At 42.0% G+C, this 25,491-nt stretch overlaps 2 protein-coding genes across 3 annotated transcripts; both read left to right on the top strand.

Annotated features, from left to right (window-relative positions):
• The first annotated feature begins 295 nt into the window (after positions 1–295).
• On the top strand, positions 296–10,368 carry sar1b (secretion associated, Ras related GTPase 1B). 2 transcript variants are annotated; one of them, XM_062536023.1, is made up of 7 exons: positions 296–443; positions 3,515–3,589; positions 5,532–5,651; positions 5,815–5,880; positions 6,201–6,304; positions 7,769–7,900; positions 9,036–10,368. In XM_062536023.1, exons 2-7 carry the CDS (start codon positions 3,532–3,534, stop codon positions 9,150–9,152), a joined length of 597 nt encoding a protein of 198 aa, XP_062392007.1. In that variant the 5' UTR covers positions 296–443; positions 3,515–3,531; the 3' UTR covers positions 9,153–10,368. The 2 variants fall into 2 exon arrangements, with proteins under 2 accessions (XP_062392007.1, XP_062392006.1); XM_062536022.1 differs by having other exon boundaries at positions 309–467.
• Positions 10,369–15,765: 5,397 nt separating this feature from the next.
• Positions 15,766–20,528, top strand: LOC134079741 (amine sulfotransferase-like). Its single transcript, XM_062535819.1, has 7 exons — positions 15,766–16,076; positions 16,314–16,524; positions 16,702–16,823; positions 16,932–17,026; positions 17,198–17,288; positions 19,803–19,895; positions 19,994–20,528. Exons 1-7 carry the CDS (start codon positions 15,902–15,904, stop codon positions 20,119–20,121), a joined length of 915 nt encoding a protein of 304 aa, XP_062391803.1. The 5' UTR covers positions 15,766–15,901; the 3' UTR covers positions 20,122–20,528.
• Positions 20,529–25,491: the final 4,963 nt, after the last annotated feature.

Consider the following 25,491-nt stretch of genomic DNA (forward strand, 5'->3'; position numbering starts at 1 on the left):
TTTTTGAAGAAAGTAATTTTAAAACCTCTCGTGAATGCATATCCAGTATACAGAACATAAACGCATTTCCCCCTCACATATACGAATTTCACTGAAACATTACTGAGTCAAACTTTGTAAATAAACAAACGTTTGTAAATAAATAAAAACATTGAAGACAATAATTGCCAGTAGTTTCTTGTGAAAGTCATATTTTCGTATATTATTCCTCAGAAAAGATAGACAGTTATTTACACTTAATTTATTGTAAGGTAAATCTTTGGAATCGGACAGATTTGTGAGTTACAGATACCGGAAGCGGCTGGGCAGGTCGGGAGTAGTCAGCCATTGCTGTGTCGTGGCTCTGTAGCCTAACAAAACACGGAGACAGAAAGAGGCAGTGAGTTGAAGCCGCAGTGTTTCGTTGAAGAGGCTTTTCACCGTTTTAACACGCACAAATCCAGGTATTTTCTACTCTTAGATAATAGGTAAGCATAACACTAAACATTGGATGCATTGTAATATTTACTGGTGTCTTCGTGGGAGGCTGAAGGCTAAATCAAGTTGCTAAGTTTTTTGGAGAGGAAGCGCCGCTGAAGCTAGCGCGAGCTAACGTTAGTTAATTGTTTAACATTGGTAGCCAAGGGTCTTTGATTTTTTTAGCGGCTAACTAGCTTATAGCTAGCGATGTTGTGGGGTATTTACAAGGGGGCAGGCATATTCCCGGAAGTAGAAACACGAAATGAGCTGGTGATCAACACTCTGCTAACTCCCTTGGACGGCCATAGATTTCAGATTTTTTTGCGATCCCATAACTTCATGTAACATGTGCCCTTTGTCTCCCTTATAGCTTCTGTGTATTCTATATAGGGTATCGAAGGCAAAATTAATTCACTTCTTCCCCGTATATTACGTTGGTTTCCCGTAAAGAAGTATTTTAGCATGTCTGTTGTAGGGAAGCTAACGTTCGCCCGTAATGTTTGGATAAGAAGCTGAGTGAGCCTGCACGAAAACCATGACGGAGAGCCATTCGCAAGATCAGTGAAAATGCGTGTAGCCTACGGTAGCCTACTGTTTGATATGGTAAAGCATTACCTAGAGGCAAGTATACATAATAATAATATTAAAAAACGAACGTTAACAATTTCAGAGGTTTTCGATCTATCAGACGAGTTACAGCAGGCTAACGTCACAAAATAAGTTTGAGTCTGCGCAGTACGATGAACAGGAAACGAATTTTTGTTTCAGCCCCCTCTCATTGAGAACAACGGAGTCTGTTTGTCCATTTCTTTTAGGTCTATGGGTATTTAAAATGCATATGTAGAGAACAGAGGCAACATGTTCGCTGCCTGTAAAACGTTTAATCGACCAATTAAGATTTAAGTTACCAGGGCTTTCTGGAAACTCAACGATCAGATATTTACGTTACGAACAAGTGAGTTGATATCTTTGCTAACGTTAGCCATGGCGAATATTGGATGTCACAGCTCGATGGGCATTTCGGCCTTGCTAACTAGCGTCAGCTTGGCTTTTCTGTGACACGTAGAGACCATCTCGGCGATTTAGGTATGTGGCCTAGTGGCTAGTTTAGCTGTGTCTTTTTAGCCAAAGTCAGTGTCCACAGTTAACCTGTTTTACAAAAACCTATAAGATGTTATATGCTTGAAGTAAGCGAAAATGGCAGTAGTCAGTATTTGATCTGACATCTAACGTTTACCATAAGGTTAGCTGCATAAACTTGGCCAGCTAACATTGTCTAGCAGGATTCAAACTATCGAAAACTGGATGTCATTAGCTGAACTTGAGTTCATCTTGATTGTACAATTGGGAATTGTTTGAACGTAATTTACGAGATGCATTCGTAACTCTTCTGGGTTATTCGATGACTATGTGCACAATAGTTAATTTGGTAACTTAAGAATGGAGTTTACTGATCTGCTCCTCTTGAAATAAGTTAACTTGTACGTGGTTGTCGGTCTTCTCTTGCATAATCAGATGTGGTAGATAATCGGTATGCTATGATTTGACTCTTGTTGATCAATCATCTCTAATATTCTGTGTCTTATGAACCCCAATGTCATGTTGATGCCGAGTACGTGTTGATGCCGAGTACGTGTTGATGCCACCTGATATCAGCATGTTTAAATGTTGACCGAAGTCTAGAAGTCGTATGGGTTAATTTCACCTGTAAGCCACTGTCATCATTTAATCATGTTTTTATTTTCATGAAAGAATAGACACACCTCGGTGACGTTAATGTGTCCTCTAGTATTGACTAGAACAAAACCGTAGCTACTAAAGATCCACGGTTGTTTTTGCATTGACTCGCTTTTTCCAACTCTGCTTTTGGTTCAAACAGTGTTTTAAACAGATCCATTTATTTTACGGGTGCATCCTGAATTGTGTGTTCTGCCCTTCTCGCCAGTTGCTGAGGTGCATACAGTTGCATGTGAAAGTACCGTTACCGGTTGAAAAGTTATTCTCCAAGTTCACTGCCATACGCCGGTGAATGTGTCACATCTGCCCACAGGGGATCACGTCACGTAGGGATCTTCCTTTAGGGCACGTGTTGCAAGCGGGCAAGGGAGAGACGTGCTGACGTGTAATTCAGCTGTATTTGCATGTTACTCACCTTTGCCTTCAGTATACTTTAGCACGGTGACTGTTTACTTATTGTGCAACTAGAACTATAGGTCACTGGAGTTCTGATGTCGTCTTATGCCACTTGATGCCAATAAGAGTACAATAAATGTACAGTAGCTCTAGCGAATCAGATGCGTCATGATTGAACCATATGGAAAGAAACGATATGGACCTCCGTGTTTGTTTTAGATCAGTCTTGAAATTTCATTCCATGCATATTAGGCTGCTGATCTGTAGTAGTTCATACTAGTCTAGCATCTCACTGATGAGTAAACTAATGAGAAGTTTCCCCCCACTTCCCCCCCAAAGAGCAGTTTTGCATTTCCAAGTAATGGCACACACTGTCTCTGCTGAATGCATGGGCTACTACAACTGAGCAATAACGTCTTGGTGTCTGTCTGTCATTAGTGCATTTCCAGGTTTGAAGTCACGGTTCAGTTCATTTTCATGACAGTAGGCCTGTACTAGGTACTACTAACTTAAATTTCACTGACAATATTTTGTGCAATGGAAATGGTGTTTTCAAAGGGTGTCAAATGTTTTTGGTGTTAACTGACTAAACTGACATGTTCTGAAACTGGTCTGCTGCTTAATATTTTTGAGTGGGAACTCGAATTTGAAACATGGTCCACAAGCAAAAATGCTTACTGTTGTTTTGTGTTCTAGACTGCATTTGGTGCATTTGGTACATTTGGTACCTAACGTCCTGTACCTAAACGGTTCGGTACAAATGCATGTACCTTTACGCCCGTAGGAATAAAGTGTCCTCTGGGACTGGCATAAATATTTGATTATGTTTTTGTATTATTATGCATTGTCTTTTATATGCTTTAGCAACAGGTTTCATGGATTGTCTAACACATGATTTCATTTATTTGTCTATGCCTTGCAGGATTCACGGCTCCAGATATGTCCTTCATATTTGATTGGATTTATAGTAGTGTCAGTAGTGTGCTGCAATTTCTAGGTAAGTAATCATTCAATTAAATGATCAGTTGTTTAATTCCCAACTTAATGAAATCTGTCACCTCTCAGTTTCCCCCTCCCCAAATATGTTCCAGTTCAGTTCAGTTCAAAGTTTATTGTCATGTACTCATAAATAACCATTTATAAGCATTGAAATTCCTTGTGCTCAAGTGTCCATTCAACTACAGAAATAAATGAAAAAGAAAGATAAATGATTTTTATAAATGATTGCCGGTCCAGTATTCTGTGTTTGAGGATACTCGATGAGAACTGTGATTTTAGTGCAAGTGGTGGTATGGGTTTCGCCTGGTCTAACAGATAGCCACCACTCCCTAGGCTGTCAGTGTCCGCTGTCCTACATATCAGTAACGTTGTGACACGCTGTGTTCTCTTAAGAGCACTTGACACTGCCTCCCGCCCATGGAGGCGCAGCGCGCACCCCGTCAGACAGGTACTGGGCTGGTTCAGCCAGATGGCACTTCTTGCTGACACACACGTGTGTGTACATGCACGCGCTCGATACTGAAACCCTGCTGATGCCTGTTGTGCTGGTTGTCTGATATCTTAGGCCTGTTGGAGGCCAAGGTGACATTGTGTAGAGGAAATATGTTTATATATATAATATATATTTATGCCCCCCCCCCCACACAAACACACACAAACACACACATATATATATACATTTTGACATAACTACACAAAGTTCTGAAGGGGATTGATTTTCAATCAGCATGATTTGTCCTGAGGAAGGAAGGGATTGGTTATGCTCTGGCAGGTGGTGGCAAGAGGATTGTTCCGCTGTCTCCCACCACTCTGTTCCAGCTCCGGGAAGCTGATTGCATCATGGGAGTGGACTTTTGCACTTTTAACTCAGTCTTATGGAGTGTTCTTGAGCTTCTTAGTTGTCTAATGGAATAGCAGAGGGACGTAGTGTAGTGTAGTGTAGTGTAGTACCAGGTTTAATTTTGGGTCTGAAACTACTGTTCCATTAATGGAGCAGTTGTTAGCAGATGTAGCGATTAGGCTGCTCAACCGCAGTTTGACAGGATTTAAACCACTTTCACCATGTGAACACCATGTATCTGGTTTGGTTAGAGGACAGGCCCAGGTTTCTGTCACACCTATGGAGGCAAACTGAACCGCATCCTCATACTATGTAAATAAACAGACATACATCTCGACAACAGTTGCTGTTGTTTTGGTTTCACTCCATGAATCACATCATCAGAATTGTTTACATATCAATCAATCATAGCATCCATGTACTTACTAAAATAAAAACAATGTGAGCTGGCAGAACAAGCTTTTCTTCAGAGTAAGTAGAGTAAAGGGAAATGAAGGCCATGTAGGGTCATCTATTTCCGTTAATGATGACATCCTTGTCTAGTCATTCTTTTATTTTATAACCACCATAATGACGTAGCAAGTAGAACTTCTCCAGATTGTCCCCTCAGACACAGATGAGGCTGAAATTGTTGAACTGAAACTCTGGGGGTAATGGGTATTCTTTCCGTCTCCAGATCTTTGGATTAAAAAATAACAAATGTCTGCTAAATGAATAAATGAAGATCAAACCCAGTTTAACAACAGCTGAGCTATATAACTCACAGCGGCCATTTAGCCAGTGTTAGCTGTCATTAGAAATGAAATGAAATTAGCCTTAGAGTTGAGTTCCCTTCTACTTTGATTATAGCCAAAAAGGAAAAACAGGACATAACAAGTATGTGTGTGTTGCATTTCCAACCCATTGTGTCTTATTTATTGCAGATGTACATACTGTATTTATTCTTATACATAGCCATTCTGTTCTTACTGTGCTGTATTTTGATGTTATTGTTGAGTGTTGTTCTTTGAGAGCAAGTGTTGTACTTAACTGGAGTCAAATTCCTTGTTTGTTTACACAAACCTGGCCAATAAAGCTGACTGACTCTGTGTCCCCTCAGGGCTGTACAAGAAATCGGGCAAATTAGTATTCCTGGGCCTGGACAATGCTGGAAAGACCACGCTACTGCACATGCTCAAAGATGACAGACTGGGACAGCATGTGCCAACCTTACACCCAAGTAAGTGGCTGTCCGACTCAGCGCAGCATGAAGACCAAGGCTGTCTGTCTGTCACAGGCCGCCACCTTCGCCAACGGCACACGTGTTAATTGTATATGACACGAAGAACACAGCAGTGAATTAATTAGCGTTTACCCCTATTCTCTGCTTGTTTCTTCTTCAGCTTCAGAAGAGCTGACGATTGCTGGTATGACCTTCACCACTTTTGACTTGGGAGGTCACCAACAGGGTAAGTACCAATCTCTTTAGTAGTAGTAGTAGTAGTAGTAGTAGTAGATTATCCTGTAACATTCAAAGACCGAGTTTGAGAGTGTGTGCAGCATGCCAAGTGATGTTTCTGTAGTAGTTTATACTATTGTAGAGGCTGATGGTTGAATGAATCAACTAACTGGAAATTTGCTGTTGAGCTTTCATAATCTCATGAATGCTGTTGACACTCATGATTTCTCTCTCTCTCTCACTTGCTCGCCTCTCTCTCTTTCTCTTTCTCTCGCTCTCTCTCTCTCTCTCTCTCTCTCTCTCTGAATGTGTTTGTGTTTGTGTGTAAAGCACGACGAGTGTGGAAAAACTACCTCCCTGCAATCAATGGTATTGTCTTCCTGGTGGATTGCATAGACCATCCAAGACTGGTAGAATCGAAAGCAGAGCTTGATGTAAGTGTCCAATGTCAAATGCCTTTGAATGTGCTCTTTAAAACGACAACAAAGGGATGCCTGATCTAGTTATTGTGGGAGAACTTAGAGGGACAGGCTAACGAGGTTGTGCAAACATATTCTGTGCGTGTGCATAATAGCTGCTTGCCAGCATGCGAGTCTTGAGAACCACATGAATGAAACCTCCGATGAGAACAAACATGAATGTGGGGGTCAGGCACCTGATGGGTCATCAAACTGAACTCCTGGACGCATCCAACGCAGCTGCCCACTGGATGCTTGCTCATCAGGACCAGCACTGTGCTGCTGGACTCGGCACGAGGACAGTGGGGCGCGAATATTCCGTCCTTACAGAAAACGGCGAGAGCGCCTTACCCGGGGTGTAGTCGGCTATCTACTCGCGTCATTTAATGTGAAATGAACAAAAGAGAAATGCGGTGATCCAATCCAACGGGTCTTGAAGTCTTGGATGCGTTTCAAAGACGAGTCTTAACAGAAACTCCACACAGCTGCTAGCAGGCAGAGATGGGGCCGGTGATAAATTCAAGCATTAAACGGCTTCTCTGTGGGATACAGTGAGCACTACAGTTTATTGGTAAAGGGCTGGTGGCTGCCTAGAGCCTTGTAGCTGCAGTCTCACAGTAGGGCTTAAAGTGTGCAGGCACCATGCCTGAGTTCAGGCGTTGGCCGGTACATTCAAGATTTGAAAATAGGCAATTAGACTACTAATATATGACAACCTCTAAATGTTTGATAACTTCAAGCACAGACTTTTTCTTGGCTTGAAGCCCTGCAGATGCCGTGTCTGTCTTCGACACCCAGGCTGTTTTTGTATGTTTGCTTGTTTGTTTTTTTCTCTTTTCCCCCCCAAGTGTCAGTCAAGTGTTATGTCACATTTTCATCACTCCTTTCCATTAGCAAGTGTCTGTGATGGTCTAGTGTATGGGCATGGAAGCTAGAGAGCCACTGTGGCTCACAGGGCAGTGTGCACTCCTACACTAAAAACTAAATGTGCACACTGCATACTCTACGGTGGACTGGCACTTTTGTTTGGACTGCTGTTATTTTGATGGTCATAAAGCAGTGGACACTTTTGATGTCTGCTGCAGGCAAACGCGGCCCACGCCTCTTGGTAGCTGCGTGTATAATGAGTTCTGGAAGGGGCGTTCAACCTCCATTCAACCACCCTGACAGTACCCCCCCCCCCCATTCCTCTCCCAGTCAAAAACTCATAACAAAAACATAACATTTTTCATGTTGCATCACCCATTCCTGACCGAATAGGACAGCTCTTGTTTTCATTGTTGTTGTTGTGTCTGTTGTTATTTGTTGTCTAACATTTTTCACGTGTATTTTGTAAGTCGCTATTTGTAAGTGACTACTGGAGGCCATAAGCTGTGTGCTCACCAAGCCGTAGAATAAGCGCCATTCTAATGTCCTCATGACCGTTGTGTCCCGGAACAGGCCCTCATGACGGATGAAACCATCGGAAACGTGCCTATCCTCATCCTTGGAAACAAGATCGACAAGCCAGAAGCCATCAGTGAGGAGAAACTGCGTGAGATCTTTGGACTGTATGGTCAGACAACAGGAAAGGTGAGTGGGGGTCTTGAGTAGTTGACCAGATGAATTATGTTGTTCCTGATTCTAGTGTCCAGTTAAGCAATATGGCAGTGTAGGGTTGGTAAGCATATACTCGTGGCTGTGGTTCGTCCTGAGGCAGAGCGGTATGTCCTTGGCCATGGATGTATCCTTGAACAGATCACAAGTGCCATATTGCTTTTATACAATGGCTCTACTACCATGTAGTAGAGTTTAAAGGCATCAAATTGTGTCTTCGATCATTTATTTGGATTTTGGATTTGTCTCCGCCTTCTAAAAGTAATTGCAGTCTTAGTCTTGGCATCTCCTGCAGAATATCGTTGGAGAGCCAAATTCAGTGAGTGAGGCTGTATGTGATGTGATCTAGGAAAACCTTTCACATGGTGCACTCAAATCTCTCATATTTACGCTGTTTCAACCCTGTCTGGTGATATTTCACCAACTTAAGATTCTGATTCCATTTCTGGCAACAATTTGGACAATTTGTCACCAAGCAAAACACTGGACACCATACTCCCAAAATCTTGGATGTTGCTAGGATGGTATCAGAATCCTAAGTAGGTAGAATTGCACCATGTGATGGGTTTTCCCAGGTGTACTTGTGCACACAATACATTTTACAGCCCATTTGCTCCTCTATACAGTCATGTTAAATTGAACATTCACCCTTCTCCATAAACTGCCATTTCTCAATCAAAAATGGTAACGTCCTGAAATCACTGCTGTCATTTTTAATTAATGGAATGTTTCACATCGGAGGCAAAGTAAACAACAATCTGAATGGGGGATGTCCTGAGAATATTCCCACTGTGGAATACTTCTTGCCCAAACAGAAGTTAATACTGTAAATGGTTGGACCTGAATGTTGTATAAAAGCATGTATTTGCGGTGGGGGGGTGGGGGTAAGGAAGGGTTATTCAGATACTGTGGAGTGACATGCACTGATTACCTAAGGCATAGTCAGAAGGTGGAAGTTTAGCGAAAGTCTTTATGCCAAATACCTTTCTGACTCAAGCGAAGCTTTAGACCTCAAGCGCTGATAAGTAGGGCAAGGTGGATGGCATGCATGTATGTGGGTGGGAGGGGAATGCTAGCTCATGTTTGCTAATGCTGTTGGTCTGGTTTCCAGGGCAACGTCCCTCTGAAGGACCTGAACACGAGACCACTGGAGGTGTTCATGTGCAGCGTGCTGAAGCGACAGGGTTACGGCGAGGGCTTCCGCTGGCTCTCGCAATACATCGACTAGACGCACCCCCAGGCCAACAGAGGGCGCTCCAGGAGCCCAGCCTAGCCCAGACCGCCAACACCATTCCCAGTTCCATGTCTGGAAAAGTCTGCTCTCGAAAAAAAAAAACAACCAACCAACCAACCAACGACAAAATGAAATGAAAAAAAAAACGAAAAAAAAACCACCACCAGTACAGCTCGAGCCCAATAGACTTTTATTGGTCGGACATTTGGTCTTACACCCTCTTCTCACACACTTGTTTTCTAAGAGAATAACCTAGCCTTGACTGTGCAGATACATGTAAATCTCAACGGAAGAATTTTTTTTTTTTTTCTTTTCCCTCCGCAAGAAGCCCGTTGGTGTGTGAAATGCAACTCCGTTGTAGGTGATTCCAATGGTATATGGGGCCCAGCTGTTTTGAAACTCAGTTTAAACAGTTTGTCAAGTTGTCCTTTCTCTGCGCAATACACTTTTCTACAGGAAGGCTAACATTCAGACATTTGCCTTTGTCCATCATGTTTTGTTTTTCTTTTTTCATTTTTTAAAACATGATTTCATTAAACTTGTATAATTATAAATATAGAAATAATATTATATATATACAGCCATGTAGACATATCTGGTTTTAAAGGATTCTTGTCTGGCAGTCCACTGTCCTCCCAGCTCTTTGTCATGCGAACTTGGAAGTCTTGAAATCAGACATTTTTACTAATTGAAATTGAAAGTGAAATTGACACCTGACTCAGACAGCTCTTGTGAACTCTTAAAATGTTAATCCTCACGACTTTTATTGAAACGTAGACTTTTCACACATTCTCTTGTGTTACCAAGTGCATCTAAAGGTAAAGGAAAGACATGGCAATAAATCTTTCACCCGACAGAGGAAGTGCAATTCTCTTTTTAGGAAGGACTTGGTGACATTTCTAATTGACCAAAAGTGTCTCTTATCTTTGGGGGTTGTGGTTTTGATGGTGAATCTACAGGAAAATGACTACATGACTGTGAATATAACTAGAGAGAGAAATGGAGGGAACACAGAGCAGTGCTGCATGACATGATAGAAGTGATTCCTCCTGATTGCTAATTGATGGTTTGTATGGGGAGCAGACCAAACCGTGACCCCCTGACCTAAAAAAGAGAGAGAGATAGAAAGCACTAAGAAAGAGGGATGTATTCCTGAATGAGTGAGCGGACCAGATGTAATGTAAACAGACACCATACATGGAGGTTTTTTTTTTTAAAAAAAAAGAAGTGGATTCCGGAGTAGCTCTTGATTTGATCAATGTGCATTACAAAAAAAGACCTATTATGCATGCCTTGTTCCTTAATTTTTAATGACTACATACAGAGAGTATAGCGAGTGAAATTTACAACAACATGGGGGTATCGTATGCCAAATTAACACGAGTAGAACTGAGAATAGGCTCAGTAGTCTTTTCTAAAGAAAAAATACAAGAGGAGGCGAAATGGAATGGCACATAATCGTTTTTCTGTTCTGTCCCTTCGTGTCATCATTCTTTCATTCCATGAGCTGTTCCATGTAAGGGAGAAACTGTTGTTTGCATCATAAATTGTAATAAATGTTTGCAATGAAAACTGGCTGGGGTGTATTTGCATCTCATTTTACTGGATTGTAATGATGAGTAGACTGCAGAGATGAGTGTTTTACGATGAACACGACTCTTCACCAGTAGAGATGGTGTGCTGTTGGCCCAGGTGTTGGATTAAGGTTACGGTTTTAGTCCTTATTAACTCTTAACTTAGCACGTTTTTAGCTGTAATGTACACACAGGGTTACCTTTAGGTTTAAGACATGATTTTGTGACCTAAAATAACATCTGAGTGCAGTACAGCAAGTGGCCAAGGGATGGCAGTATTGGTAATAAACATTTACTTCAGAGGACCATGAAGAACTGCCATACTGTATGTAGCTGTTTAAAATCGCTCATGTCAATGCTGCCATGAAGTGAGGAAGCTATGTTTATTATCTTGAAGAGTTGAGTATTGATTACATTTTATTGGTGCATTGGTTGTACAGTTACTGTCTTAATACTAAATACAACACATTAGAATGGAGAAATCAATTTCAACATAATGTGTTTGTAATACCCTCATTACACCATGTACACAGTTTTCATATTATCTATGACGTGACCAATGCAAAGTAAGTTACTCATTCACCACTAAGTTGATTCATCTCCAGCCTGTGGCAGCCTATGTTCCCTGGACACACACACACACACACACACACACCCTCTGGTGTCCTCCCCCTTAATCATCCCCTCCCCATCTCCTCTGGAGAGCCCCAACACCTTTGGGCTCATGGCCTGCCCAGTGGCCACCCCTGGCGGGCCTGTCTGCAGGTGAAGTGGCCTGTGTGGTGTCTGCAGTGGTGAGCGTGCGAGGCGTGTCGGACATGTGTGGACTGTCTGCGCTGGACAGGGAACACAGAGGGGCGAGAGGACGGCAGTCTCAGTAGCCGGGTGCCATCTGGCAGGCTGCCATGTGCCAAATGTGCCTGTGAGTGGCCGGAGGTGTGACAGGCTGATAACGGTCCAGCTGTAGGTCGTCTGGACACAGAAAAGATCAGCCACACATGTCATTATTAGCCATCAACACAAGCTAAAGATATCCCTCCCTCTCTAATCACCCCAGGCAAGATCACTCACAAGGAACCTCTTGCCTAGCTTCATTTGATGGTTGTATGTTTCCTGAGTGAAATTGTGAATCTAATATTCTGTCATTTTGAAAAGATTTGTCTCTGGTAGGTGTTCAGTTGTTCTTGACGATGGGTTGATGGGTCGATCGTTCCTTGTACTGAATATTATTAGTGTTAAGTGTTGGCTGTCTTAGTTATACAACTACAATCAATCTTCAGCCCTCCTCCTGAATCAACTTTCTCTCATTGACAAATAAATAGATCCACCTCTTGCCACATGCTGTCAGAAAGGAACATAGCATGGATGGATTTCAGATTTGTGATTTCAAACTTCTAAGCAACAAGCGACCTGTTTTTTTTACGGAGACCATTGATACGCATTCACTTAGTAAATATTACATGGCAAATAACAGCTGAGATAACACAGGCTAAATATATTTTGAGTGCATGGCTAATGTTTGAGTTATTCTAGTTATTCAATAGAGTATGGTAACTTGGCTACTGTAGACTTTTGCTTTATTTTCCATTATTCATAATGGCATATTTGCATGACTTCTTTCCAAGAGGCTGTCCTATTAATTAAAGGGTCAAAATTGATCAGTGTCTCTGATTCTTCAATATATTGCTCATTGGAAGGTCATCATATGAACTGTGTTTGACTAGTCAGGAGTGTGCTGTTTACTGTATGTTTGGGTCAACAGATGTGGCAGGCCACCCAGATCTGTCTCTGTACGCCAGATGACCAAAGGGAGCATGTGTACGCCTTCAGCGATCATGGGCCAAGCAGAATTAAACAGACCCAACATGTGTTTCTTCATTAAGATCTGCCTGCTCACGCTATTTGATGGCACTAGCCTAGGAAATATGGAGTAAGGTTTGAAGAATGACTAAACAGAGAAGCCTCCGGCCCCACTACCACCTTTGATGTCGATGACAGAATCATATTCACACAAGCAGAATTCAACAACTGTTGGAATGTTCCGCAGATTCAGACACCACCAACACCACAACCCCAAATTCCAACATGGCGTGGTGTCATGTATACTATTTAATTCAGGAATGCAAAATGTTTTATTTATTTCTCCATGCCAGAAGTAGGCCTACCTTTGACTTTCTGGATGTTTTGTCTCATTTGAGGAATTCGGTGAGCACAGCCGAGATATTTCTGGATGTTCTAATTAGGTATCAGATCTCTCCAAATACCTGACTATGGGGCATACAAATGGCTGTAATCAGTGTCCTTTCTTGCTGTGTCTCAAGTGTCCAATGGGGCTGATTATGCTGAAATGTTACTGTCTGTCCAACATATTATACCACAACAGGTCAGGAGGTCAGCCTGTCTGGCTTTATTGACAGGATGGAAGAGAGTTGACAGAAATAAGGTGAGAGATTTGGTTGGTGTGTGAGTACTAAAAGTCTATAGCAGCTTAGCCACTAACAAAGATGCCTTGTCAACAATTGGGGGGGGTGAGATTTCCCCTGTACAAATTCATGAACATAACCCACATAACCTTAGCCTGGTCATACCAAACCCTCGTACTAATATCGTAATGGTGTAGGGAAATGAAAATTGAGCGGAAGCTTACGTATGGCTATGCCAGGCTAACATAACCTCACTCTTCCCCTTTTTCTGTTTTATTCTATCTGATGGTATTTGTTAGGGATGAACAAATTGTAACCATGGCTATAACGTTATGAACAAAAATCTATGCATTATTATAGGGAAATCAGTCCAGATATTGTGTTGATAGAATAATGTTAGAAATAAAACTAACCTTGCATCTCAATGATCAAATTACTTTTTGAGGGACCATGTTTCTCAGCAACTTGGTTCATATAGTAGCCTAACTTCTTATACTTGACCTAACTACATTCTGGTATGTTGTTTGATGTATATACTGTAATGTGAACATTGTTCATGTTCCGTATATAATATGGCCATCATTGTGGTGAAGTACAATATCTGTCATATCTTGCCAGCAGTATCCAACTTTCATGCAGATGTGTGGATTGAGAAGAAGCGCAGGGGGTGGGAGGGTCAAATGTCTTACCACATATTACTGTGTAAGTGTTAGCCTTCTGTCAATCTGGTGTCCCTGTGGAAATGTAGCCTTTTTCCTCTGTTGCACGCACGCTATTTGTTTGTCCATCAAATAACAATGTCCACAGACAAGGTGTGTATTGCGACATCAAAACAAGTCAAATTTGTAATTTCGGTCTCGGTTCAACGAACTACAGGTGCGCTACCCGATCTGATAAAGTCACATAGTGTGGTTATAGCCTATATAAAGGGCTGCGAAGTGAATGCAGAAGTGCCTTTCACCATGTTATGAGTTGATGAACCGCTGAAATAATTTTGGAAACATTATGTTACGATACGAAAAACTCTTTAGTGTTGCTTTAAAGGGACCGTTAAGAGTGTTTTTTACCATAACATAATGCTTCCAAAATCATTTTGATGGCACATAACCTCATAACATGAAGAACAGCATTTCTACCATTGTCTGAGTGACCCTTGACCTACTGTAGCAACTTTCTGTGTTGGGCAGGAACACTGCCCCACCTCTGAAATTGAAACGGAAAAGAGTTATGCTACAGGATTTCAGAGATAGTCTTTCTGATAGGCTGTCAGTGCATTCCCTTTATATTATATTGGAGTAATGTCCATACTTTGTTGCAAAATATGAATATTTTGTTTGTTTGTTATTGGGCTTCTCAAGTGTAGGGGGACTCTGAGAGCAAATCTTCTTTAGTGTTGCTTTAATTCAATGATGTGTGCTGCATGTCTGTATCCATTGTATCCTCTGGGCCAGATGTACTAACACCCCTTTTACGTCCACTGTAGGCGTATTTGTTTTGCAACATGCACGTAAAAACATGGCGAGGTGTATACAAACAGGCCGCACTGAGGTGAAGGCGCAGACTGCCTTACGCGGGAGCTGAGAATGTCAAATTGCCATTTTCCGTCTCATGCATATGCATTCATAGGAGTCAGGGGAGAGTGGGTGTTTCGTGTAAAAAGATGGGAGGAGAAGCGTAAAATGCGCCTAATTATGTATTCCCTTGTATGTACTAAAACTGCCCATGAAAGCGTACGTCTATTTTGCACCTAAATGTTTCTGCCTTGCACCAAAGAGACAACGTTTCTCTCCTTGTATAGCCTACACCTCCCGGCATGCACAGCACACATGCCTTTGTCTGTACAATGACTTAATTAAGAACCAAGGACATTAAAACTGGGTTAAGAACATTTCTATCATCATATAATGCATGATTTGCCATCTGCATCCAGTTACCGGAACAGATGTATATGAAACTTTAAGAACTAGCTAGGCTCCAATGGAAGAATAAATTCAGTATTTCGAGCAATATGTTAAAAAATGCTCCAGAGAGCATGCTCCAAACATCGCCCACCCAACCTTTAAGATTTCTGGAGGAAAATATCAGGCATTCTGCCAAAAGACCTGCCCCAATAGGCAGCATTGGACCATTAAACCACACTATGATCCAAAACATGCAGCCAAATAAGGCAAGAAATAGTTGACAGAGAACAATATCAACATTTCAGAAAGGCCCAGCCAGAGTCCAGACGGCAGTGATGAGTGATGGCAGAAAATCGTTCCTGCTTCAAAAGCTGGATGTGCTGCTAATGAGGTGAGGTGTAGAATCCTTGTGGAGACATGAAGAGGCTTGGAAGGTATTACAAGAACCATTTCAGAGCTGCAACAATGTCCCAGACGACCCTTCATACCACTAAGATTCTAGGCTCCTAGAGAGACACTCCACTGCAAGATCTTGAAAATAGTTTGTGCCAAGAAGGGACATGATCAACGTAGTAGGCAGTAGTTTGTGTTTGTCATGTAGTTAATTTGTAGTCCATGTGGACTTGAATGTTCAACAATGTTTCATCATGTTTCATCAATCATTTTCTAACTCTCGCTACACCACCTCTGCCAAGTGTGCCGAGCAAATTAAGCGTGACAAAACCAAGGTTACAGAGATATAAGTCTTGCCATCACATGTGTCTAACATTTGAAGCGCCGCATCATATTCAAGCGAATGATTTTTTGGATGGTAAAAGGGTGTCAGCGAGATTGACCAAAGTGTGATGGCTCAGAAAGAGTACACACTTCTTGGGGAATCCTTGCTCTCATACAAGGGTGCAGCTTTCGCCTTGCAACACTTTGAAAATGGCATACCTGAGACACTTGAGTACTTAGACAGTTTGAAGAATTTTCACGTAAGAGATGGTGACGTCTTCATAATGACCTTCCCCAAATCTGGTAAGGCTGTTTTTGTCCTTTTTTTTGATCCTCGGACTTAAACCTGAAGTACGAGTTCCTATCTAAAAGTTGACTAAAATTCTCACAATTGAACACAATCTTCTGAAACAATATTAAAAACATCATACATTAGCTGGCATTACAACATTGGCCAGTATCAATCATAATGTAGTGGAAAATCTGTATTGCGTAATGTTTGTGTCTGTATTTAACGTTACCCCGTAATCAACACGTCAGGCACAATTTGGATGCAGTACATTGTCTCCATTCTCTATGAGAATGACCATCCTGACCTGCTGGAGAAGCCTACACATGTACAGTACGTGTGCCCTGGCTGGAGTACCTCCGGCCGGCTCATAACATGGACACAAGGAAGCCTCCCAGGCTGTTGCGCTCACATCTGCCAGAGCACATGGCTCCTCTGGGACTACAGAGCAACAGAGCCAAAGTAGGTGGAACTGCATACGCTCAGAAAGTGAGGAAGAATTAATGATGGTTTGGCACTAAGCCTTATTGAAAGTAAAAAAAGCCAATAGAATACATCTATAATATCTGACATGAATTATACAACAAGCAAAAATGAAATTGAATGGGCGTGTATGTGTATGTTTCCATGCTAGATTATTTATGTCACTAGGAACCCCAAAGATGTACTGGTGTCATACTTTCACTTCTCACAAGTATTTAAGACTTTGGAGACTGCCGACAACCTTGATGAAGTGCTGGAACACTTTCTGAGTGGCAAAAGTAATGGATAAAAACTTCTATGTATTCAGACACTAATATCATAAACTTTTAAAAAAATATTGTGAAAATGTTTGAGGTGTTCATTTGTGATTTCCTTTTTCCCTTCAGTCTTAGGGGGAAACTGGTTTGATCATGTAGAAGGTTGGCTTAACAACAAAGACAAATATGACATCCTGTTTGTGAGCTACGAGGAGATGAAATTGGTAAGCAGTTTTTATTGACCAGTAGTCTCAGATACAGAGGCAAGTTCAAGATTGTGTGGGACCAAACAGGATGCATTTGTTGCCACATTCAATTTGACATTAATTAATAAAAAAAGCCATTAAAAATACATCTTTCTTTCTGTTTTTCCCCCTCTCTCTGTCACCAACTAGGATCTGAGATCGGTGGTCATGAAGATCAGCAAGTTTGTTGGAAAGATTTTGTCTGATGTGGACGTTGACAAGGTCATGGACAGGGTCACTTTTAACCCTTAAATGCATAACATGGGTCACAAGTGACCCGGACGAGTTTATTTTTTCTGTAACTCAGCTATAACTTATTTTCATGACCCAGCACTCCATGATATCCTCAATTAACTTGTTTGTGTTCATTACAATACTAAATATATTTTTTTTCTCTTAAACATTTTAAATAAAAACACTTTTTCTGTCACTACCCCTCTAATGCATAACATGGGTCACAAGTGACCCGCATTCATTTTCTATGGAGTTTTGTTGAAGAGTTAGGGTTTCTTAGCTATATTTAAGAAAATAATTTAATTTGTCATCTAATATTCCAGGTTTCCATCACTTACTTAGTTTCTTCCAAACATCAATTATTATTTTCATTAATTGATGGATACTCCTTGAATTCCAACTCTTTTTATTTGTCTAAATTACATTTGAACACATGGGTCACAAATGACCCGCATTCATTTCCTATGTAAAATTAGCCTATAATCAGAATTTCTTTGCAGTACTCTTTGAAATCAGTGTAATTAGTCATTTAATATTCAAATTTACCATTACAAATTCAGATTTTAATAAACAGCAATAATCGTTCACTCCTCTATGACTACTCTATGACTAATACAATGATTGAACACATGGGTCAGAAATGACCTGTGTGTGCAAAGTGTGATTATGTAAGATAATGAATATTATGAGAACAATTTTAATACAAACAACAAATTCTAATATTTCTAATACTAATCTGATTAGAAATAGTTGCTATAGGCCCCAGCCGTGACGCGGTTGGGGCACCTGCACCACACGCCGGCAACCCGGGTTCGATTCCTGTCCCGTGGTCCTTTCCAGATCCCACCCCAATTCTCTCTCCCACTCACTTCCTGTCATACTCTACTGTCCTGTCCATTTAAAGGCATAAAAAGGCCAAAAAAATAATCTGAAAAAAAAGAAATCTAAACATTTTTAATTTGCTTTTGTAAAACACTGTACATTATGTCACTGACACTTTGAATACCAATACAGAACTGCAGTGCATCAGTAACGCAATTTATGTCCATAACTATGGATCTATGAGACTTCTCTCAGACCGTCACCATCGTCTACCTGTGGATGGCATCATTCATAGGTATACCGTGGTGACGGTCTGAGGGATGTGAAAATAGATCTATAGCGAGAGGACTTGGAGAACTGGTTAACTTTCAAACTGTGGAGAAGTAGTAAATGCGACTAAAACTGATGGTTTTGCTTGTCGTACCACCTCAAGCTGGTCATTTTAACTGGTGTTGCTGGTCTACATTGTTGGTTTTTACTGGCCATGCCAGCTTATGTTGGTCATTCTAGCAAGCCAGCATGACCATCTCACACCAACAATGTCAAGCTTGGCAGGCTGGTCACCAGCATGACCATCTAACACCAGCGGTATCCCACACGACAGGCCATGACCAGCTTCCTCAGATGGTCACGCCAGCATGTCAACCTGGTGGCCTAACCAGCTACACCAGCTAGCAGCAATAGCTGGAAGAAAACTAGCAAAGATCAGCTCAAACCAGCTACCAGCGTACCAGTAGGGATGTTTCACAAATGACCACTGTCACTTTATGGTCCTGGCACACAGGCCGTGTGCATTTGGAGCAGGAGAGGGTGACTTTTCTATCACTGGCAGTTGGACAAAGGCTGCATCGCTTTCTCTTGGATTCTCTTGTGGCTGGGTTGTCTCAGCACTCCCCATATCGCCATGGTCTTGCAAATATTATAGTTACATAAAATGGTTCACATAATATTCATTATCTTACTCACAATCACACTTTGCAGACACAGGTCATTTCTGACCCATGTGTTCAATCATTGTATTGTTTCACAAAACTTAGTCACATTCATGGAGTAGGCATAGAGGAATGAATATAATTATTGGTGTTTGTTAAAATATTAATATGTAATGGTAAATTTTAATATGAAATGACAAATGACACTGATTTCAAAGAGTACTGCAAATAACTTTTGATTATAGGTTCATTTTACATAGGAAATGAATGCGGGTCATTTGTGACCCATGTGTTCAAATGTAATTTAGGCACATAAAAAGTGTTAGAATTCAAGGAGTGACCATCAATTAATGAAAATAATGATTGGTGTTTGGAAGAAACTAAATAAGTGATGGAAACCTGGAATATTAAATTATAAATTGAATTATTTTCTTGAAAATAGCTGAGAAACCCTAACCCTTCAACAAAACTCCATTGAAAATGAATGCGGGTCACTTGTGACCCATGTTATGAATTAGAGGGGTATTGACAGAAAAGTGTTTTTCTTTAAAAAGTTTAAGAGAAAAATATACAACTTAGTCTTGTAATGAACAAAAACAAGTTAATTGAGGAATTCATGGAGTGCTGGGTCATGAAAAGAAGGTTTTTTTAAAGAAATTGCTAAGAAACCCTAGCCCTTCAACAAAACTCCATAGAAAATGAATGCGGGTCACTTGTGACCCATGTTATGCATTAGAGGGGGTTTCAATAGCTCATGCATCAAAGGGTTAAGAACATGAAGAATGACCCGATAGCAAACTATCACAGCTCTGTTAAAGGGAACTTATTTGACTCAAGCAAAGGCAACTTTATGCGGAAAGGCAAGATGACCTAATGATCTAATGAATCTCTCTCCTACTCAGAGCCTCTGAAGACAGATAGCAGACCTCATACATTGTTGTTCCTCTTTTGAGCACAGGAGCCGTCGGGGACTGGAAGAACTTCCTGACGGTGGCACAGAGCGAGCGCTTTGACCAGGTCTACCGGGAGAGGATGAAGAGGCTTCCTCTCAAGGTCATCTGGGACCTTAAGGAGCTGCATGAGTGAATGTTTCAGCATAAAAACATACAGTACATACTGTACACGGTCTCTCGCTCTTTTTTTTCTCTCTCTCTCACACACACACACAAATGATTATGTATGTATCAGGTTGGGGAGCAATGCAAGTTTCATTTTATCTGCTGTGGTCACATAGATTATATTTTGTCATGTCTTCCCATCTGTGAGATGTTTCTCGACTTATCTTGTGCATGTAAACATATTGACTGACAAAAAGTCAGAATGAGCAATTATAACAGACGGGAAGTCCGGACATACTGTAGCATATTGGAGGGGGAATTGAGATGTGTGAAGCACTATTTGACTGAAATGGTAATCTGAAATCATTTATTTTAAAAAAGACTAAAATGTTTTGACTGAAACTTGACTAAGATACCTTGAGTTCTCCTCTGAATAAAACTAGACTAAAATTAAAACCTATCGTCGATGAAAACTTTATATTTGAATGATATTTGAATTTGACACAAGACTAAATTAAAAAAATGGACAAAATAACACTATTTCATGTTATAACGTGGTAAATGATGTAATATGAAAATTATTGAGAACTAATCCTCTCACTACTACGTCTAATAATAATAAAAGTGGTTTCTAGAACATGTCTGTTTCTAGAACATCTCAAACACTTCAGAAGCGGCCTCTCTGCTAGAGCTCCTGCCTGCTGTTCCGGGCAGCACTCCATCAGCCTCTGTGTCCAAAAATAGAAGCAAGTGTTTGCAGACAGGCTCTGCTTGGGGCACCCTGACTGTGTGCCCGCAGGATGCCCGTGTGCCACACAACGAGCCTCCCCCTGGCACTGAGGGCTGCTGTGGGCCGTGACACACACACACACACACACACACACATCGATCACTGGCACTGCGGCAGGCCGGGTGAGCGGGTGAGTGAGAGAGGCTGATTGGGTGTTGTGTCTGGGCCGGGGGTTGATGAAAGGGAAGTGGGCCGTGGGGAGATGTGACGTGACGTGACGCCGCTGGCATGTAAGGAATCTCCCCCGGCCACAGAGCTTGGCTGTCCTCGGCCACGCACGGGAAGAATCCTCTCCTTGTTTCCATGCGGAAGAACACTGTGTGGTGTCACAGTCGCACTGGTAAACACCTCCTCAAAACACACAGGCGTAGGCGCGCACACACACACACACACACACACAGATCTTTTTATAGCACAGGGGAGCAGTGAATCCTACGAGAGAGTCAGTCATTGAGTGATGGAGGCTTGAACAATGCTGCTGTCTGACACACACACTCTCATCTCACTGTTCACTCAGAGCACACACACTTTCTCTCTCTCTCACACACACACACACACACACACACACAAATACACACTTTCTCTCTCTCTCACACACACACACACACACAGCCTAGACAGCACTGTCAGCAAAACCCTCAAAAGAAGAAGCCCTGCACAGGGAGATAGGCAGAGATCCAGAGAGAGGAGGTGGAGAGAGAGCAAGATCATTAGAGAGAGAGAGAGAGAGAGAGAGGCATGGAAGACCCAAACCAAAAGAACCTATAGCCATGAAGACGAGGGGTAGATGGGATTCTCAGAGGAGTGAAAAATAATGTAAATAGGGATCGACTAGAAAAGGCATATTACAAGGTTAAGGGACTCACATTTTGTATGAACATTCCACATAGCTTGGGGAAAGATTCTGGAATGCAGCTAGAATTCTTTTCCCCTCTTCATTTCTCTCCTTGACTTCATCCCTCCATAATCAAGTTCAGCAGTCTGGTGTGATCATCTCAGCGTGAATCACAAAAGCTCCTCCTAATTAGCCAGTGGTGTGCTTCAGATGTGGCCACAAGGGGTCAGCAGAGTTGAGCAGTTCAGGAGAGAACACATCCTTCACCCCAAAGGCTCAGGGGTAAACACAGTCAGAGGGAACTAGCCATCATCATACAAACCTTCATCAATCACCACATTTGATTTGTCAGAACACAGCTCTCTCTCCTGCCTTCACTAGGAAACCTTCTTCCTTCATGTAATGGGCTTTTTTAAATACAATAGGGTTCTATTCATGCTTGTTTAAAACAAAATCTGGCAACTTGTGGTAAACTGGGAAGTACAAGGGGGTGGGGGTTGGGGGTTGGGGGGGGGGGTAACCACAATTTCAGCAGTTCCTTTGGAAACTTGTGATAAACAACATTCCTCTGTAAAGTCAAATACAAACGCTCCATTCTCTTAAGCGCGGGCCTAGTCATTGTCCAAGGCGCAGGTCTGGAGTCCTACCATGCCGGGGTAGGCTCTGGCTATAGGGCAAGAAGGGGAAGCGATACGTCAGCGGCTGCAAAGTGCTCTGGACCGCGACCAAGAACAACAATAACAAACCATGTTTCATTTCCACAGGGGTGCTGTAGGATTCTTTAAACAAGTCCTCGGGAAAAGTCGCCGGCGCTTGTTTTAAGAGGAACGGCAGCGGGGGCCGAGAGTGATGGCCGAAGGCCGGGGCAGGAGGACACAGGAGAGAGCAGAGTGCCCCAGCGGTCCGGTCACAGAGGGGGCGTTAAAGTCAATTACACAGTGTATTTTTTTTTATAAAGTATATATATATATTTTTTTGGCTTTTTGCCTTTATTAGTACAGGACAGTGAAGTGGTAGACAGGAAGCAAGTGGGAGAGAGAGATGGGGTGGGATCGGGACATGACCGCAGGCCGGATTCGAACCTGGGTCCCCGTGGGCACTCGGACCCGTAAATGGTACGAGCGCTGTAGCCTGCTGCGCCACAGCGCCCCCCAAATACACAGTGTATTTACAGTGATCACAGGAGGAACACGCCATTTGCCATAACATAACACTACATTAATAATGACGAGTCAAATCTAGTGCTCCCTCCATAGGCACTGTGAAGGGACTTGCACAGAAGCTGCAACCTCGAAAGCACCTATGGGGCTCTGTTGTACAAGAAGGTGATGAATAAAGTTGATTTATTTTGACTTTCTGTTGCATGCAGAATTGAAACAAGGACCATTTAAAAGTCAGTGATGAGTATGGTCTGGAAATGTGGGCATCACATTTAGAAATGTTGTTTAATTGTGTTTATCCAAGAAACCATCACCAGAATACCATAGTGTCTCAACAGATATTTTTTTTCCATTGGGTATAGGGAGATAGGCACTGAAGACTTCAGCCTGCCCTGCAGACAGTATTGGCTACCCCTTAAAAAGAGTGAGCTGCATCATTTGAATCTGACAGCCACAGTCGAATGTTGCAGTACAATACAGCTATCTAACAAATCGCAAAAAGAAATATGGACGCAAACATAAAACACCTCAAATGCTGCGTGATAACAACTCATTCAAATGTAGGCAGCATAACGTGTGATAACAGGAAACTCTGAAGCCTCACGTAACCCATGGATCCCTTTTCGGCCACATAAATGTCATGGAGACGCAGTCCTGGGTGAGCTGTGGCTGTGAGACTGGCTCAGTGTCAGTGAGTTGAGCTGTGGCTATGAGACTGGCTCAGTGTGAGTGAGTTGAGCTGTGGCTATGAGACTGGCTCAGTGTGAGTGAGTTGAGCTGTGGCTATGAGACTGGCTCAGTGTGAGTGAGTTGAGCTGTGGCTATGAGACTGGCTCAGTGTGAGTGAGTTGAGCTGTGGCTATGAGACTGGCTCAGTGTGAGTGAGTTGAGCTGTGGCTGTGAGACTGGCTCAGTGTGAGTGAGTTGAGCTGTGGCTATGAGACTGGCTCAGTGTGAGTGAGTTGAGCTGTGGCTATGAGACTGGCTCAGTGTGAGTGAGTTGAGCTGTGGCTATGAGACTGGCTCAGTGTGAGTGAGTTGAGCTGTGGCTATGAGACTGGCTCAGTGTGAGTGAGTTGAGCTGTGGCTGTAAAACTGGCTCAGTGTGAGTGAGTTGAGCTGTGGCTGTGAGACTGGCTCAGTGTGAGTGAGTTGAGCTGTGGCTGTGAGACTGGCTCAGTGTGAGTGAGTTGAGCTGTGGCTGTGAGACTGGCTCAGTGTGAGTGAGTTGAGCTGTGGCTGTAAAACTGGCTCAGTGTGAGTGAGTTGAGCTGTGGCTGTGAGACTGGCTCAGTGTGAGTGAGTTGAGCTGTGGCTGTGAGACTGGCTCCAGGGTATCTGCACATTTTTTATCAACAAATTTAATGACTTTTAAGACCTTTTTAAGACCTCTAAGAATAAAAATTCAGACCATTACCACGGCAAAAAAAAAATATATATATATAAAAAGTACGCTCTAGGCTGTTCAGTTTACCAAAGCGCATTTGTATTTGAGTGACAGTGCAAATAGTGCACGTCAGGCAACTGCCTTCTCAATACTACAACAACACTGCTGTAAATAACGTACAAACAGTGTGTAAACAAATCAAGTTGCAAATTACAAGTTAAACAGTTAAAAACTACTAACTAAGTAGTAACCCGACTAACTTTTTGCGTTGGTTGCACTGGTGCCCCTAACTTTTCTTTCAGGTGCACCAGCACAAAATTTAGGTGCACCCACATTTTTCATTGCATAGCTTTCTAACAGCAAAAGGTCACATTTTTATCGCACTCCTTTCATATAATGTGAATGATTTTTTTATAAAAATATTTGATAAAAAATCATTCACATTATATATATTTAATCATTCAAACTAAATGACCCCCCCCTCCCCCATTTTTTCCCCCTTTACTTTCTATATACTGACATTTCTGATATTCATGACTGCACACTTTGCAGATTATATAGCCTACTATTTGTAGGCTATTACAACTCTAGGCCTACTTCTTTAATTCAGCTGTCGGATTGATGCCTCAAAATATTATAAACAAAGTAGCATAGTTGGCTAGCTTATCATAGTCTACTGGTTGGACTGTTCAGTTTCCCCCACGTGTTTAAGTTCAAGGTAGGCTGATACTTTTTCTCATTGGGACAGGTCCTTTTAGTCTTGGAGTTAGAAAACATTGGCGATGAGATGATCACTCAACTTGAATGCAAGAGTTTTAATAAATTGTGCAGCATGCTATGATGCTAACCGGATTTCATAATAATTTAGCTAGTCGTCATTGCTTTTTTCACGATTGTGAATGTTTTATTTGGATTAAATGTGCATGTCGAGGGGTGGTTGTCCATTGAGTGCGCACGAGAGAGAGAGAGAGAGAAAGAGAGAGGGCCAAGCCGAGGACGTTTACTTCTATATTGTTTGATAAAGTTGCAAGCATAGTCTACAATGAAAACAGGCGAAAGAAATGTATGCTCTCACCCGAAAAGCGTCAGGTGCACCATTGCAACCTCGAATATTTTTCAGTCGCATTCTTAAAAATCTTGGCTCGCGTCTGCCACTCTGAAACACTACCTCCGTCTGTAGGAACGCACACGCTACTTTTTACTGTGTTGTTATATTTTAACACCCA

This window comes from Sardina pilchardus, chromosome 5, assembly GCF_963854185.1.
Source record: "Sardina pilchardus chromosome 5, fSarPil1.1, whole genome shotgun sequence".
Classification (NCBI taxonomy): Eukaryota; Metazoa; Chordata; class Actinopteri; order Clupeiformes; family Clupeidae; genus Sardina; species Sardina pilchardus.